Genomic DNA, 16,497 nt, shown 5'->3' with positions numbered 1-16,497 from the left:
AATGACGCAAATCTTTTCGCCTTCAAGCGTCGCTGCGCAGAACGAGTTTTGTCATCAAACTTTATTACAGACTCAAGATCTAAACGAAATTTAGAACAAAAACATACAATAAAAAACAGCGTGTTACAAAATGTGTATTCGACTTTATGCGGATTTGCGTAGAATGATTGGCGTATGACATCACAATATCGCTAGAGCACAACTCTCGCGGGACTGTTATGTAATGTAACGTTCGATCTGCGCAGCGCCGGGTGAAATCGAACACACTTAAATTTTTAAAGTAGGGCGTCCCGTTGTCGCGTGACATCAGTTGATTAATAAGCCCAGTTGATTGAAGCACGCGCCGAACCGCAAGACTACAAAAGAGATGTAAGTGCACTAAATTAAACCATGCTGTTGATTCAAAGACATTTGTTAGTTTTTAAATTGCAAACTCGTTTTGGCATTCGCATGTCCGTCTCTCTCGTGCATTTTAACTTTGTTTTCACAACAAAAACATTGCAATTTTATACCGATATGTGATTAGTTAGTTTGTGTATTTTAATATTTAAATCTTACTTACGGTGCCTCTTTATCAACACAGCCGGCGGAGGACGCAAGGCCACGCAAACTACAAAAAACCTCAACAGGGAACAAACATGTCCACTTTTAGATATGGGAGTAGTGTTGGACCGTCTGGAGTGAACTCTGATAATACACCGTGCACTTGGGAGGACGACACTGGTAAGTCCTCCTTTTATAACTCTTCACTTTAGTTTTAATCTGGCCCTGTGGTTCGCCTTTGAACAAGCATCCGACTGGCGAGGTCATTAACTAAAGAATGTACTGTGATTTATTGATGGTGCCTCTTGTTTCTCTCTACCCTGGTTGAAGAACCGGAAGATGCCAGTGACCCCAACAGGCTTGTGCAGTGCCCCTATGACAAAAACCACCAGATCAGAGCCTCACGTTTCCCCTTTCACGTGCTCAAGTGCAGAAAGGTGGGTTATACATCAGACATTTCCCCTATATATTTAGCTTAAACAGTTGTTGAAAGGTCTGCTGTAGGCCAGTACCACAAGCTTTTACAATGGTTCTGTAGCTCAACTGGTTAATCATTGCGTTAGCAGCATAAAACGTTGTTGGTTCAACCCAGGGAAAATGTGCTAAATGTGAATTGATTATGCCAAATGCATGCATGCACGTAAATAAGAACCTTATCTGCCCAAATCTGTTTTAGAATCACCCAAAACTGGCTGGTGAATTGAAGACCTGCCCCTTCAATGCCAGGCACTTGATTCCTCAGCATGAATTGTCCCATCATGTAGCAAACTGTGAGGATAAGAAGTCCCTCAGTGCTGAAGGTTTGTTGTATTCGGTTTTTCAGCATCTTGTGCTTTGTGTTCAGCAGTTATACTTGGACAAACAAATGCTAGCCATTCTAGTCTATTGTTAGTTTATTTTTCATGCGTTTTTACTACTTAGGGAATGGTGAGGTCCTGCAGAAATTCCAGGTTCCCCTTAACACCTGGACAAATCCCTCACCCAATGAGAATTGGGAAGCAGGTCTGTTACATGTCACAGCACACATTTAACTTTTTTTGAAATGTTTTTGATTTCAGTAAAGCTACTGTACACCTAATGCCACATAGTTGGCTGGGGTCGTCTATCGTATTTTTTTATAATGTGCATTACCTTATTTGATATGTATTGTTCATGAGTTCTGTTGGTTTGGTTTTGATGAATAAAATGCACCTTTTCTGGCTGTGTTTCTCCACCTTGGAATTTTCTGCAGAGACTGATGATGCTGCTACTCTGTTTGTTTGGGGTAAATCCAACAATCAGCTTGCCCAAAACAAGTGAGTCATTGTACTCCATGAGTTTTCTGACGTGTGTTTTGTGTGTTCCTGTAACTCTGTTGGTAGAGCATTGCGTTAGCAGTGCCAAAATTGTGGGTTTGATTTTCAGGGTACAAGCATACTGTTTAAAATCATGTGTTGCCTTGTGCAAAATTGTGGGTTTCTTTTCCAGGGTACAACATGTATAAAAAATGTATACCCTTGAATGCTCACTAAGTAGAATAAATTGCAAAAATATTATTTTTTGTAATTGCACATTATTGTCTAGTTGCTATGAGTGTGCTACAGGTGTTGCCCCTTTATGTAATTTCTTCAACACCTTACGCAAAGGGCATGTTGCCTTTGAATGCATATAACTCAAGTCATAACTGTTTTGAATACCTTTTCTATAATAAAAGGATTTGAGGAGGGAGGTTTTGTGAAGTGTGACCTTTGCTTAGACTTTCATGTTTCTATCAGGCCAGAACCTACAACTACAAACAGCTTATCCGATGGATTACGGGCACCACGGACTCTTCCATGGAAACTCTGTAAGCATTTTGCACACGCCAAATTAAGACCCTTTTAAAGTTATTTCTTCATCTGTGGTAGTTGCAGTTACACCTCTAGATGGCAGCATCAATCCTTGAACCCAACTATACTTATGTTGCTGGCAGTTTTGCATCATAACACACAATGGGGCGTTTTCCCGGACAGGGATTATTTGGCTTAATTAGGAAATATAACTAGTTTTAACAAACATGCCTTACTAAAAACGTTACTTGTGTGCATTTTGAGGCAAAACAAAGGGCACTGATGTATTTTAAGAAATGTCAGGGCAAGTTGTTTTCAGTTTGGAGAGCTCTTAAATTTGTTTAGTCTAGGACTAGTCTAATCCCTGTCCAGGAAACCACCCCTGTGGGTTAGTTTCAGCTTCATTATGGGGGCAAACTTGTGCTGCAACATCCCTGCAGTTTACATGGCTGTCTATTTACTCCGGTTCCAGGACAGGGCTTTAAGTGTTGGTTCACCCCAAAATGAAAATTTTATCAAATCACTTACCCTTGTGTCGTTCTTAGCCACAAAGTCCTCCGATTGTCTTCAGAAGAGATTTTTAGGTATTTTTGATGAAAATCTGTAAGTGTAAATCAAACTGCAGTCAATGGGACAGTCACAAGCCTTCAGGTTTTCATCAAAAATATCAAAAAAATTGAAGGACTTTGTGGTTTTGAATGACACGGGGTAAGTGATTTATGATCAAAAAAATGTCACCCTTTAAGTCTAGTTCCTGACCTAAATGAATGTTTGGGCTGTCTTGATTGAAATCAGCAAAATATATCAGTGCCATTGTTTTGTCCTAATATGCACACCAGTAATGTTTTTGTAAGACATGTATGTAAATCTACTTGAAATTCCTAATATTACTAAGGCTTAGTCCTGAATTATTTTAAACCCTGTTCTGGAAACTGCCCTGCCAAGTAGGTTGTGCAGAAAATAACATTTTAGTTTGTGGTACAAACTCATTGGCCTCAATAGGCTTTATGCCCAGCTACACTACTTCCTGAACTTCAGGCAGCTCCTTGTTTCCTGTCTGCCATTATTGGACAAACTGATTAATCCAGTTGTGCCTGACCTCAGTAGTCACAACATCAATAATCAGACACACCTGGATTAATCAGTTTGTCCAATAATGGCAGACTGAAAACAAGAAGGCTGAAGTTCAGGAACTAGTGCAGCTGGGCATAAAACCTATTATCAGAATATCAGCGTGTGTGTGAAAGCATTTCTCATGATGGTTTTTCTTTTTTAAAACTAAGGATGTCACCCCTGGATGAACAACACTGGACAAACTCTTGTTTTATTTTTTTTAATACTTTGAGTGTGATTTCCTAGCCTAACTCGTTGAAACTGTACCTCTTAAAGTTTGTTTTTAATTTTGCAGAGCTGTAGAAGACATGTTTCCCTTTGTCTATTTTCTGAAAATTATTTTACCATGCAGTCCATAAATGCTCAAATATGGTCCATGTCTGAAGTCACTCCCTGTTAGTTCTCCTTTTATAGGAGTCATGCTTGGGTCTCAGTGTTATGATGTTTGGACTGCTTGCTTTAAACTTACATTTTGTGGAAGTGCTACTATTCTAATCATAACCCAGATCATTCAATAAAGGTTTTGTTAAGGAAACAAGAGTTTTCATGCCATGTTTTTCACTTTAGTTATTCTCTCAATAGCTCTCGAATCTCACAAACTGCCTTAAAAATATTTGCCAAAGTTCAGCTTGTCTTTTGTGAAGTTTGTCATTTTTGTATACATTAAGTTTTAATGCTAAATTGTACCTGTGTACTAGTGTTATTTTTAAACTGGAGTGACTAGATTGTGACATCCATAAAAGGGAACACTGTGTATGTATTTATTAGATAATAACCATCTAAATGGCCGGTTTCTTCCATTGCAGTGTCTGATTTAAGTCCCAGAGATAACAGGCCAGCGTAACCTCATGTCTGTCAATATAAGCAGAGCTTGAGTTAGCATGGCATGGCCACGGGTCAGCCTCATCTCCTGTGCCTCATTTAACCCGCACAGACAGCTGGCCACACCAGCTCTTCCCTACTGGCTGTGCTGACAACAGACATTTGTACAAATGACAGGTCTCTGTGTGCGCGTGCTTTATGTGGCAGGGTTTACTGCTTCTCCCCTGTGGTCTCTCAGAATCTGTGCTTGTTAAACGCAGCTGCGTGTAGCTTTTCCTTGAGTGCACTGATGCTCCAAGGTGCACTTTATAATCTTTAAAATTAAAGTCACACGTTGACGTGTCAACGAATAAAAAGTACAGTCACTACCCAAAATTATGTACTTTAAAGGAAAACACCACAGTTTTTTATTTTACGATGTGCTTACCTCAACTTGGATGACGTAATGCATGCCTACCTTTTTTTTAATGCGTGCACTTATTCTTTGTACAGCGTATGGTGAATGTGTTAGCATTTAGCCTAGCCCCATTAATTCCTTAGGATCCAAACGGATGAATTTAGGAGCCACCAAACGTTGTTTTTCCTTTTTTGAACGCTTTCACCGCCAGCGTTTTTAAAAAAAGTTGCCCGGCAGCGTTTTTCATGATTTTCACCAAAGTTTAATGCCTTCCAGAAAATGTTCTTCTTTAAATATATAAACATACAATATACCAAATGAAAGAACAGAACCTCTGCTTTCAAAAAAAAAAAATGTTTCATCCTACCTCCAGTGGTTCTTTTGTAATCAGCTTTTGAATATGGGTAGGTTTCTGCAAAAACACCACATTTTGAGCAAAAAGCAGAGATAATTCCATTTTTGTGACGGACTTTTCATAGAGATCCCATTCAGAGCAAACTTTAAAACCGACACGGACATGCAGCCGCTTGCCATAGGGCAATACTTCCGGGTTTATAAAGTTGCGGAAGGGCGTCAGGTGGATAATAGCGGTATTGCGGAAAGACGGAAAATCTCGTCATTGGCAGGGAAGCGTTTTCTCTTAATTGACGAGATATCTCGTCAATGGCGGTGAAAGAGTTAAAGACTGTTAAATGAGTAAGTCCTGACTACTCCCCCCACCCTTGCTCAAACTTCTGTCAATGTGCTGTAAACTAAGTGCTCTTCCACCATACAATATTGTTCTAATTTTTTATCCACTTAAAAAAATCACATTTTATTTTATGCCACGCACTTGTGTAACTACTTATGTAACAGTCTTTAAATAGGGAAAACATGGAAGTGTTTGGTGGCTTCTAAATTCATCCCTGTTTGGATCCTATAAGGAATGAATGGGGCCAGGCTAAATGCTAACACATTCAGATGCGCTGTACAAAGATTAAGTGCACGCATTGAAACAAGATGGGTATGTATGAATTCATCTAAGTTGAGGTAAGAACATGGTAAAATATTGAGAAATGGTGGTGTTTTCCTTTAATTTATACATCTGGCCATTGTTACAAGCTAATAGCAAATTCCTTTGAGATACTTTTTACGCATGTCTGTTATTATTATTATTACACCCTCCCAAGTTCTTTAATCTTAAGCCATAACTAATCCAGATCTGAACTGTGAGGCAAATCCTTTTATGTGTGGAGAGGAGGAAATGGGTCACACAAACCCTTTAGCTTTGCTTAAAGACAAAAATAATTTTATAATTGCATTTGAGTCATCAGGATTTTGATAAGAGACTTAAGGCAAAAACTTGATATTCTTGCATTATATGCATTTAAAATATTAAATATCTCATTATGGTATGGATGTGCTGCTCTGACTTTTCTATTCATGAGGTGTAAATATATTCTGTCCTTCAATTAATTTTCCCCATAGAGAATATTCTGTAGACTGCAGTAGGGCTCTTTGTTCTGCCGGCGTTTTATAGTTACGTCAGAGATTTCTGGATATCTGATTTGCTGCCCACTGGACCAATATTAGTACTGCATGTACTGTTTTGTATAATAAAATAGCTTAAGTATGAATCAATATAAAAAATATGCCATTTAAAATGTTATATGGTAATATGCAGGATTAGTGACACATTATTGTGACACTATTGCATATTCAGTTTCATTTATATGTATAAACGGGTATGTATATTTGTTATGTATTTTAAATTCATACTTTTGTGAGGTTTCTTTGAGCCTAGTGGAAAAGGTCTCACAGCAGGACTTGGCACAGTTTGAAAGGTTCAGCAAGACATTTGAACAGAAACCCATAGGAAACACAGTCATGCTGAGCAAGTGGGTGGATGACTTTAATTACGTCACTGATTTTAAGACAAAGAGAAATAATTTTTTTATTATAATATCTGAAATTTATAGGATGTGAATCTTGCATACATGTAGGCCTATACGGTAAAACAATCAATTGTTGCATTTAATATTTTAAAGGGGACAGAGAATGAAAAAACATTTTTACCTTGTCTTTGTTGAATAATGGTAGTCTACCCGCATTCACGAACATAAAAGTTCTAGACATGCTCAACATCTCAGTCTCATAGAAATTCCTCTTTTAGAAATGTCAGCCAGAAAACGGCCCAATCTGAAAAACTGATGCTTATGACATCACAGGCATCTAACTGCCCCTCCACTTTAAAATAATTGGCTACATTTTTTGAGTGGCAGCAAAGTCAGCCAATCAGTAATGAGATTGCAAGTTAAGCCAGTAGGGGGAGACAAATAGGTGCAAAACCACTTGTTTATAATCCCCCACCCTAATAGAGCTATCTGAGAGAGGTTTTTAGGAAGCTTCTAAGGCATTACAGACCCAAACAAAAACATTTTTGTCCACATGTCACATCACAGAACAAGGATAAATACCCCGTTCAATCATTCTATGATCAATCATCAACTTAAATTATTATAATTTATTGCAAATCCTCATGAGTCAAGGTTGAAATGTATAAATTATTTCAACCTTGACTCATGAGGAGTTGCAATAAATTATAAAAATAGTTGAAATAGCTTAAGTTATTTCAACTATATTTTTATAATTTATAGCAACTCTTTACTTCCTGTTCATTTTTTTCATCATCTCAATATCCGTTTTTTGTATTGTTAAATGTAATAAATACTACTTTCAAATTGAAGAATGCAATTCTTTCTCGCAACACCCAACAAAATCCTGCTGTCTGCCATTGGTTAAACAGATCGTCCCACCCCTATTGGTTAAGCCATGGGTGGGCATGGAGGGCCACTGTCATGCAAAGTTTAGCTCAAACCCTAATCAAACACACCTGAAAATCCTAAGGCTGCAGGATTACTTGGAAATGACATTCAGGTGGGTTTGATCAGGGTTTGGGCTAAACTTTGCAGGACAGTGGCCCTCCAGGACCAGGAATGTCCACCCCTGGGTTAAGCTCTTGTGGGCTGTTTTTTTTTTGTTTCTGTTTCGGCATATTAAATCGGAATTGAACAAAGCAAAGTAATGCTTACACAAAATGATACACATTACCATGAGATTGTGTGAGTAACTGTACACCATGCTCTAAACTTTTGTCCATTTTGTTTGCCCCAGAATACTTAATTGTATCATAATATGCGGCCTGCAACTCAAGCTGTCAATTCTGGTTGACGTCTAGTTACGCAATATTTGCTGCGCTGTACAAACAGTCGTGTGCTGCGGTGCTGTCGCTGGGTTTGAAATGCCTTTTGCTGTCAATCACGTTTAGAATCATTGGACTGAGCAAAAAGGAAGGGATGGGGGAAAAACAGTCTGTCACTTTCTGTTCCTCACACACCACTGGAGTGATGGGTCGCTCTGTCCTAACTGTGATGGAAAGGTATTGCAGCTGTTACTCTCAAATGCTGCTCTAAAGTCTCGCCTCGTGGGACTGGAAGAAGAGGATTTGCATTTTTGCATGCATGAAACGGAGACGGACATGGACCGTGAATGAGAGCAAATTATGACTTTACTGACAAGCAACTGAATTATCAGGATTAATAAGGATGAGAATGGATAGCAAAGGTCCAGCGGTTAGACAGTGTGGCGCCTCATGTCAAGTTATTAAAGCATAATTGAATTAAAGCTCTTTAAATAGTACCGGTCTAATGTCTTTATAATGTGCTTTTTTCTCTTCTTTAAAAATTGAAAAGTGTATTTATTTCAATCTACACTATGCATGGGTCTGTGGTTGATTCAAAACAATTCATATCTATTTTTCCTTTTTTATGATTCACATCGTACAAATTCATACAAAATCACCGCTAGGTAGATACTTCACACCTGAAACCAGGTTGGTTAGTTGCGTTCAAATATAATTGTATTATTGTTTTACCTGCTGTATTTGAACATTTTGATTGAGGCGGAAGAACGTCTATAGTTTGAGAACGTTCCTCTAAAAAGCATTTCTGTTTGTTAGGTGTCAGGCCAGGGGTAACTGAGGTTATGGGATGGTGTGATGAAACCAAGCAAATGTATTTTTGTGGTCTCTAGAGAAGCTTTTTTTAGGCCGTGTCCCCTGTGGCTTTTTAACAGAGCCTTGATTTTGTATAACATCTGTCAACAATGAAAAAAATAATGATTAGTTGTGGGAGTTAAAGCTGTCAGTTATAATCTAAGAAGAAATTTTAATACAGTTGGGAAAATAAGTATTTGACACATCAGCACTTTTATCAGTAGGGGATTTCTAACACAAAATTTTTCACCAGATATAGCCATCAAGCAAATCAGAACATTTAAGTATACAAGTTGAGTCATAATAAATAAAGTGAAATCACCTTATACTGATAAAAATAGCATTGTGACAAAAGATTGTGATTGGCTTTGGAATTAACTCAAAGTAGTACTCCGAGCACTCTTAACAATAAATGTTCTTCACGATGTCATAGAAGAACCATTTTTGGCAAAATAGTTTCATAAAGAACCTTTAACATCCCTTTCTGTTTTTTGTGGTAATTTTTTTTCCTTGGATTATAAAAATGTATGAAAGAAATGGTTCTTTGAGGAACCAAAAAAGGTTCTTCTATGGCATTGCTTTCATCACCTTTATTTTTAGAGGATCTGTCTAAACTGTTGAATCACTTTAAAGATCTTAAATCACTGCCTTGAGTCTTTACAATTGCTGAAATTGTATGTAGTTTTGCTTTTTATGTAACAGTTTAGATTTGCCAATGCTAACATTTATTGTAGTAAGGAACTTGTCGTTTTCCCCTGACATTTCCCTTGTTTTGTAGCCTTTCTCTAGCTCTGTCAGTTTCTAATGCCACGTCACTTCTCAGGACCATACCCCTGTTTGACAGTCACTACCACCGGGACTGACCTTTTCTTCCATTTTCTTTTATTTGTGCCACCACTCGCACACCGTCTATCTCTAAAGAAGGGCTAAAGAAAAGCAATCACTGCATCAATCATTCAGTTTTTACTCTCGGGGAAATGAATGAGAGCTCATGGAAAATTCTGCCTTTCAGCTCAATTGTCATGATTTTGATGTTTTCTCTGGCAGATAAATAAGATATGCATAGATCTCATCTCTCATTTTTACAGACTTTTATATATTTTATTGCATGAGTCATGACTACGAAATATTTAATAAGCACTAGAAGTGCATCAAAATATTTACCCATAACATCGAGAGAGAGAGAGAGAGAGAGAGAGAGAGGGCGAGAGATCAGGGACCTACGGTTTCATTTTAACATACACAATCATTTAATTTGATTCAATGCATTTTAAAGCACACCTATTTCATTTCTAAACAACAATGTTATTTTGTGTATTTGGTATAATACAATGTGTTTCGCTCCAGATTTAAAGGAACAGTATGTAAGAAATTTATATCAATTAATCATAAAATGGCCCTGATATGTCACTAGAGATTAAGAAATCATTTCCATTTCAAATACTTATATCCCTTACAACAGTGGCCAGGATATTGCTATTTAAAAATTGGAGTTGCAGCCCTCCACTGATGTTTATTTTGTCATTTTGTGTATTGGCCACTAGCTGTGTGATTGCAATACCAGTTTTAGCCACAAGTTTTGTTATTGCAATACCAGTTTTGGCCACAATCCTACATACTGTTCCTTGATCTCTCTACCTGAAAGCACTGATTTGAAAAGCTCTCTGTCCCTGATTGGCCAGCTAATCTGTACGTTGTGATTGGTCTGAATACCTCTGATGTCAGCCGGAAATGTGACGCTCCTTACCATGTTTGAAAGATTCGCTCACAATGCAATGCTAGCAGGAGTTAACTTATAGGCTGTCAGTCCAAGCGGGAGTAATTATGATAATGTCGGTCTTCTCTAAATCACCAATCCCAGGAAGTAAACTGTTGCCAACAATCCGTGTGTTTGTTGTAGTCCAAGAAAAGAGATTTACGTTGGAGACGATAACTCGCGTCATTGTTTACTTTGGGGTTTGTACCTTTTGCATATCGTTAACATGTACTAATACAGTCTTAAGGGGGTCGCACACCGCTCACACACAGCTCACCGCCGCGCCGTTCTAAAAAAACAAACGCATTGTTTTCTATGAGTATACGCACACCGGCACCGACAGGTAGCACCTGTCCGCGGCATCCAGCTATGACTGCGGAAGTTGCTCAAATCCCTGTTGCGCCACTCACATACAGTCTTGTTCAAAATAATAGCAGTACAATGTGACTAACCAGAATAATCAAGGTTTTTAGTATATTTATTTATTGCTACGTGGCAAACAAGTTACCAGTAGGTTCAGTAGATTCTCAGAAAACAAATGAGACCCGGCATTCATGATATGCACGCTCTTAAGGCTGTGCAATTGGGCAATTAGTTGAAAGGGGTGTGTTCAAAAAAATAGCAGTGTGGCATTCAATCACTGAGGTCATCAATTTTGTGAAGAAACAGGTGTGAATCAGGTGGCCCCTATTTAAGGATGAAGCCAACACTTGTTGAACATGCATTTGAAAGCTGAGGAAAATGGGTCGTTCAAGACATTGTTCAGAAGAACAGCGTACTTTGATTAAAAAGTTGATTGGAGAGGGGAAAACCTATATAGAGGTGCAAAAAATGATAGGCTGTTCAGCTAAAATGATCTCCAATGCCTTAAAATGGAGAGCAAAACCAGAGAGACGTGGAAGAAAACGGAAGACAACCATCAAAATGGATAGAAGAATAACCAGAATGGCAAAGGCTCAGCCAATGATCACCTCCAGGATGATCAAAGACAGTCTGGAGTTACCTGTAAGTACTGTGACAGTTAGAAGACGTCTGTGTGAAGCTAATCTATTTTCAAGAATCCCCCGCAAAGTCCCTCTGTTAAAAAAAAGGCATGTGCAGAAGAGGTAACAATTTGCCAAAGAACACATCAACTGGCCTAAAGAGAAATGGAGGAACATTTTGTGGACTGATGAGAGTAAAATTGTTCTTTTTGGGTCCAAAGGCCACAGGCAGTTTGTGAGACGACCCCCAAACTCTGAATTCAAGCCACAGTACACAGTGAAGACAGTGAAGCATGGAGCATGATATGGGCATGTTTCTCCCACTATGGTGTTGGGCCTATTTATCGCATACCAGGGATCATGGATCAGTTTGCATATGTTAAAATACTTGAAGAGGTCATGTTGCCCTATGCTGAAGAGGACATGCCCTTGAAATGGTTGTTTCAACAAGACAATGACCCAAAACACACTAGTAAACGGGCAAAGTCTTGGTTCCAAACCAACAAAATTAATGTTATGGAGTGGCCAGCCCAATCTCCAGACCTTAATCCAATTGAGAACTTGTGGGGTGATATAAAAAATGCTGTTTCTGAAGCAAAACCAAGAAATGTGAATGAATTGTGGAATGTTGTTAAAGAATCATGGAGTGGAATAACAGCTGAGAGGTGCCACAAGTTGGTTGACTCCATGTCACACAGATGTCAAGCAGTTTTAAAAAACTGTGGTCATACAACTAAATATTAGTTTAGTGATTCACAGGATTGCTAAATCCCAGAAAAAAAAAAAATATTTGTACAAAATAGTTTTGAGTTTGTACAGTCAAAGGTAGACACTGCTATTTTTTTGAACACACCCCTTTCAACTAATTGCCCAATTGCACAGCCTTAAGAGCGTGCATATCATGAATGCTGGGTCTTGTTTGTTTTCTGAGAATCTACTGAACCTACTGGTAACTTGTTTGCCACGTAGCAATAAAACATATACTAAAAACCTTGATTATTCTGGTTAGTCACATTGTACTGCTATTATTTTGAACAAGACTGTAGTTTAACATTAACTAACATCATATTTGTCACAAATCATTACCAATTAACATTGGCTGCTAACGTATATTTAGCCATTTTGAAGTAGACGTTATCTGACTAAGCTCGCGCTATTTAATGTTCCCTTACCGCTGAGTTGTCTTAGAGGCTGTTTACACTTGGTATTAACATGCGTTTTCATCGATCGGATCACAAGTGGACGAGAGAGACACATTACGTTTACACCTGGTATTTAAATCCGTCTCTTTTGTCCACTTTCGACCGCTTCTGTCCTGAATACTGTGAGGGGGTGGTCTGTTTGAGACGGTGGGCGAGTCTCTCTGCTGTCATTCAAACCCGAGCGGGAGTAATTATGAGTTTATATGGACGCAAACTATATTATGTCGGAGTCCACTGCTTGTTTAGCAAGTATACATGCTGCATAGTGTTTTGTATGTTTATATGTTGGAGCTTTCTCTGAATTTTCAGCGCAATTGATGAAATAGGATCGCGCAACTTTCACACGCTTTCAAAACGAAACTACGGAGATCAGCCGCTTTAGTTGTATCAATGAAAGGCTAAAAATAGCGCTGTTCACCGTATGTTTTCGCCAGAAGTCAAAAAAAGACGTAAAACTTGTGTTTAATACCTCAGATTAGATAAATGGGCGGAGAGAAGGCGGTCGCGTGTGGCTGTTCGAACGCATTCAACCACATATGCGCTCCGCAACTCCAAAGCGATCCGATCGAAAGTGGTTTCGACTACCTCTGAATGTGGTTGAAAGTGGTCGAAAGTGGACGAGCTCAAAACGTTTTGAACACCGTTTACACCTGGCATTAACGTCGTCCACTTGTGATCCGATCGACGAAAACGCATGTTAATTCCAAGTGTAAACAGCCTCTTTGATGCAATAACACTCAACACGGCGCAGCATGTCCGGTGTGCGACCCCCTTTATACACCAAAAGAATAGGTGCTCTTTAATATAGAAGTGTCAAATAAACATTTAGTTTAACTTTACCTTCTTTACCATTTGATTTTTATCTAGCATTTATGGTTATTTTTTTCACTACGCTAGGTCAGACCCCCATCTAGTGCCATGGACACTGTTTCAAGACTCTTGATGTTTTTTCAGGAACTGAATAAATGTGATTTGTGCTGTTTCTAGTCTCTGAACGCAGCCCCTATATGGAAAAACAGTGCATTACAAGCTTCTTTAAACAGTAAATCAAAAGCAATGTGATACAAGGAAACAACAGTGATCAGTTTATTGGTGGGCTTTTACATAGCCTACTACATGGTCTGGGATTGGGGTCAGTGATATAGCATGATTTATTGTTCACAGTCTACAACATAATCTCAATACTCATAATACTGTTCACAGACTACATCATAATCTCTAATTTGGATTATGGTCCCTTGCCCTCCGCTGCCTATATTTTAGCCCCATCTGTTTTAAGTCTGATTGTACTTTATGGCACACTTTTTTAGCTGTCACATGTAGTAAACAGCTTTGAACTGATGCTTTATGTTGTCCTGCTTTAAGTAGGAGTGTGTTTAAATACAGAAAAAAAGGTTATCTATCTGATTTATTTGGAATTATGCAACATGTATTGTTATGTGGTTAGGATTATTTAAGGACTCCAGGCTAAATTAATTATCATTTATGGGTTCCTATAGCTTTTAGAGAAGTGATAGGGTTATACTAAAACTGAGAAAACATGTAAACTCTAAAGGGTCTGCAAATGCATAAACATAAATGTATCGCAAATGGAAATGATTCTGTTTTTTATTTAAAAAAAAACAAAATTTTTTTACCACAAGCATATTTATAGTTCACACAATGTTAAATGCATTTGTAAGTCACTTTAGATAAAAGCATTTGCTAAATGAATAAATGTGACCGTGGACCACAAAACCATAAGTAGCACAGGTATATTTGTAGCAAAACCAAAAATACATGTGGGTAAAAATAAAAAAAAATTCTTTTATGCCAAATATCATTAGAATATTATGTAAAGATCACGTTCCATGAAGATATTTTGTAAATTTCCTGCCTTAAATATATCAAAACTTTATTTTTGTCAGTTGATCCGGTTATAAAATTCATTTGGATAAATAGATTTTTTTGCACCCTCCAGGTTATCAAATAGTTGTATCTCAGCCAAATATCGTCCAATCCTAACATACATCAATGGAAACCCTATGGATTCAGCTTTCAGATGATGTATAAATCTCAATTTCAATAAATGGTTTTGTGGTCCAGGGTCACAAATGTATTATTTAATTTAAAAAAAATCTTCGCAAAAATACTCATAAATTGACACATGAAAGAATTACTCGAAGATAAATCTTATTTGAAAAGGGCATTGGTGAGTCAGCACAATTTCAATTAAAACAGCAGGGACATTTTCAAGTTTTTTACGATGTTTTACCTTATGCCATATGCAAAGTGTACTCTCACTACACTACAGCTGCCAATGAATTTAGTTTTAAGCTTAATTTAGCTGTTTATTTAAAAAATGCCTTCTTATATTGCCATATATCATAATGCTGAGTGTCTGGGCTCATATGGTTTTAGAGAGGACATTAATGATGCATTGCAAATACATAGAGACATCTTAATAGTCCAATAAGCTTCTCAATGTGAGTGGAAAAAACTGATTTCTTATTTCTCAGGACTTGATTCATACTCAGACCAGCAGAGTTATTGAATTATTTTTTAAATGGGTACATTATGTTCACACTCTTTCATTTGTTTGTCAAGTGATTTTTTTGTATTCATTCTGTTTCAAATCAAGGTTCTAGAAAATGTATAAATGACTTTTAGAAAGTGAAGCTGGACAATGTTCAATGTTCAATTTACTGTAATTCATTTTGCATGCAGAAATGCACAAATATCCTTTTATAGCTCATGTAAATGAATCAATACATGCACATTATGAGTCAAAAGAATCAATGGAGCCACAAAACATTTAAAAACTGCGTTACACTGTTACATTTCAAATGAATCATTTGATATCTTTATCTTCTTCAGCTTTACTGATTTCATATGCCTTCGTAATAATTTCAGCATAGTATTAAAAGTGCAGAAAATATAAGATTCTTTACTTCCTCTGGTTTCTTTAACTGATGAACATGTCAACCTCATTTCAAATTAAGAGTCTGTTATTAACGAGAAGTTTCCAGTCTGTGCCAGATTTATGACAAACTCATGCAGCAATCATAATAATTTCCGCATCTTTTGAAGGTCTGCGGTCCTCCACCAGCAGGTTTATCATACTTTCGGATTTAATAAGCAGATTGCATCCGAGGAAAAAAATGCCGAAGATGACAGTTAGTGACAGGACACAAAGCACGGCGATTTGCACGAGACGCATGATGAACTGCTCGCGCTCGTCCTGCACCGGCGCGCTGAAGCCGTCGCTGCTGATCACCGAAAAGTTGCAGCATCCTCGGACGCTTTCCAGTGTATGTTTGGCTGTAGAGATCGTCCGGTTTAGTAATCCTTGTGAAACATTCATTTTGAGTTTGTTTGGACGCTTGTTGGTGATCTAAAACTTCCAGAGGCTCTCGGGTTTGCCAAGGTCACTTGTGCGTATCCAAAAATATAATGTTTAAAGAGATTCATACAGACTCTTAAAGCGTTGATTCCTATAAGGAAAGCTGGATATTTTTGAGATGTACGGTAGAGGACATTCAGGCATCTCGGTAGCGGTCTTAGTGATGCCCAGAGAAGCGCACACCGGGTATTTGTTCCCTTGCGCGCGCGTTGAGCCACACGGGCACGCGCTCACACTTTCTTCACTTTTGGCTGTGTAGCAGTCACATAGATAGCTTCTGTGGATTTAAGAAAACAATACTAAAGCAGACAAGGTATAGTTGTGGTAAACAGCTAAAAGCGAAAATGAATACGTTTAATATGTATAAACCATTATTTTTGCTAAAAGAAATGAATTGTTTTTATACTTACAACTTTTGCAACACATTTATGAAAGATATTTATGTCCTGTGAATACAC

The 16,497-nt window shown here is 37.9% G+C and overlaps 2 protein-coding genes across 3 annotated transcripts; one reads left to right on the top strand and one right to left on the bottom strand.

Annotated features, from left to right (window-relative positions):
* Nucleotides 1-241: 241 nt before the first annotated feature.
* On the top strand, nt 242-4,015 carry gtsf1 (gametocyte specific factor 1). Of its 2 annotated transcripts, XM_073812963.1 has the most exons (8): nt 242-369; nt 584-723; nt 874-980; nt 1,220-1,343; nt 1,465-1,545; nt 1,775-1,838; nt 2,298-2,368; nt 3,635-4,015. In XM_073812963.1, coding segments are annotated over exons 2-8 (534 nt in total). In that variant the 5' UTR covers nt 242-369; nt 584-638; the 3' UTR covers nt 3,637-4,015. The 2 variants fall into 2 exon arrangements, with proteins under 2 accessions (XP_073669064.1, XP_065141505.1); XM_065285433.1 differs by lacking the exon at nt 242-369 and having other exon boundaries at nt 395-723.
* A 10,366-nt stretch (nt 4,016-14,381) lies between these two features.
* rprm3 (reprimo, TP53 dependent G2 arrest mediator homolog 3) lies at nt 14,382-16,291 on the bottom strand. The gene has a single exon (XM_065286658.1). The coding sequence runs from the start codon at nt 15,998-16,000 to the stop codon at nt 15,689-15,691; it is 312 nt and encodes a 103-aa protein (XP_065142730.1). The 5' UTR covers nt 16,001-16,291; the 3' UTR covers nt 14,382-15,688.
* Between the last annotated feature and the right edge of the window lie 206 nt (nt 16,292-16,497).

Source organism: Paramisgurnus dabryanus, chromosome 21 (genome assembly GCF_030506205.2).
Source record: "Paramisgurnus dabryanus chromosome 21, PD_genome_1.1, whole genome shotgun sequence".
Taxonomy (NCBI): domain Eukaryota; kingdom Metazoa; phylum Chordata; class Actinopteri; order Cypriniformes; family Cobitidae; genus Paramisgurnus; species Paramisgurnus dabryanus.
This window is presented reverse-complemented; position numbering and strand designations above follow the sequence as displayed.

What these genes read in the sequence shown, in the direction of transcription:
- gtsf1 (XM_073812963.1), top strand. Translation starts at nt 639, where the DNA reads ATGTCCACTTTTAGATATGGGAGTAGTGTTGGACCGTCTGGAGTGAAC. An exon ending in CACTTGGGAGGACGACACTG is followed by an intron (nt 724 to 873) that starts GTAAGTCCTCCT and finishes CCCTGGTTGAAG; the next exon opens with AACCGGAAGATGCCAGTGAC. An exon ending in CAATGAGAATTGGGAAGCAG is followed by an intron (nt 1,546 to 1,774) that starts GTCTGTTACATG and finishes AATTTTCTGCAG; the next exon opens with AGACTGATGATGCTGCTACT.
- rprm3 (XM_065286658.1), bottom strand. Translation starts at nt 16,000, where the DNA reads ATGAATGTTTCACAAGGATTACTAAACCGGACGATCTCTACAGCCAAA.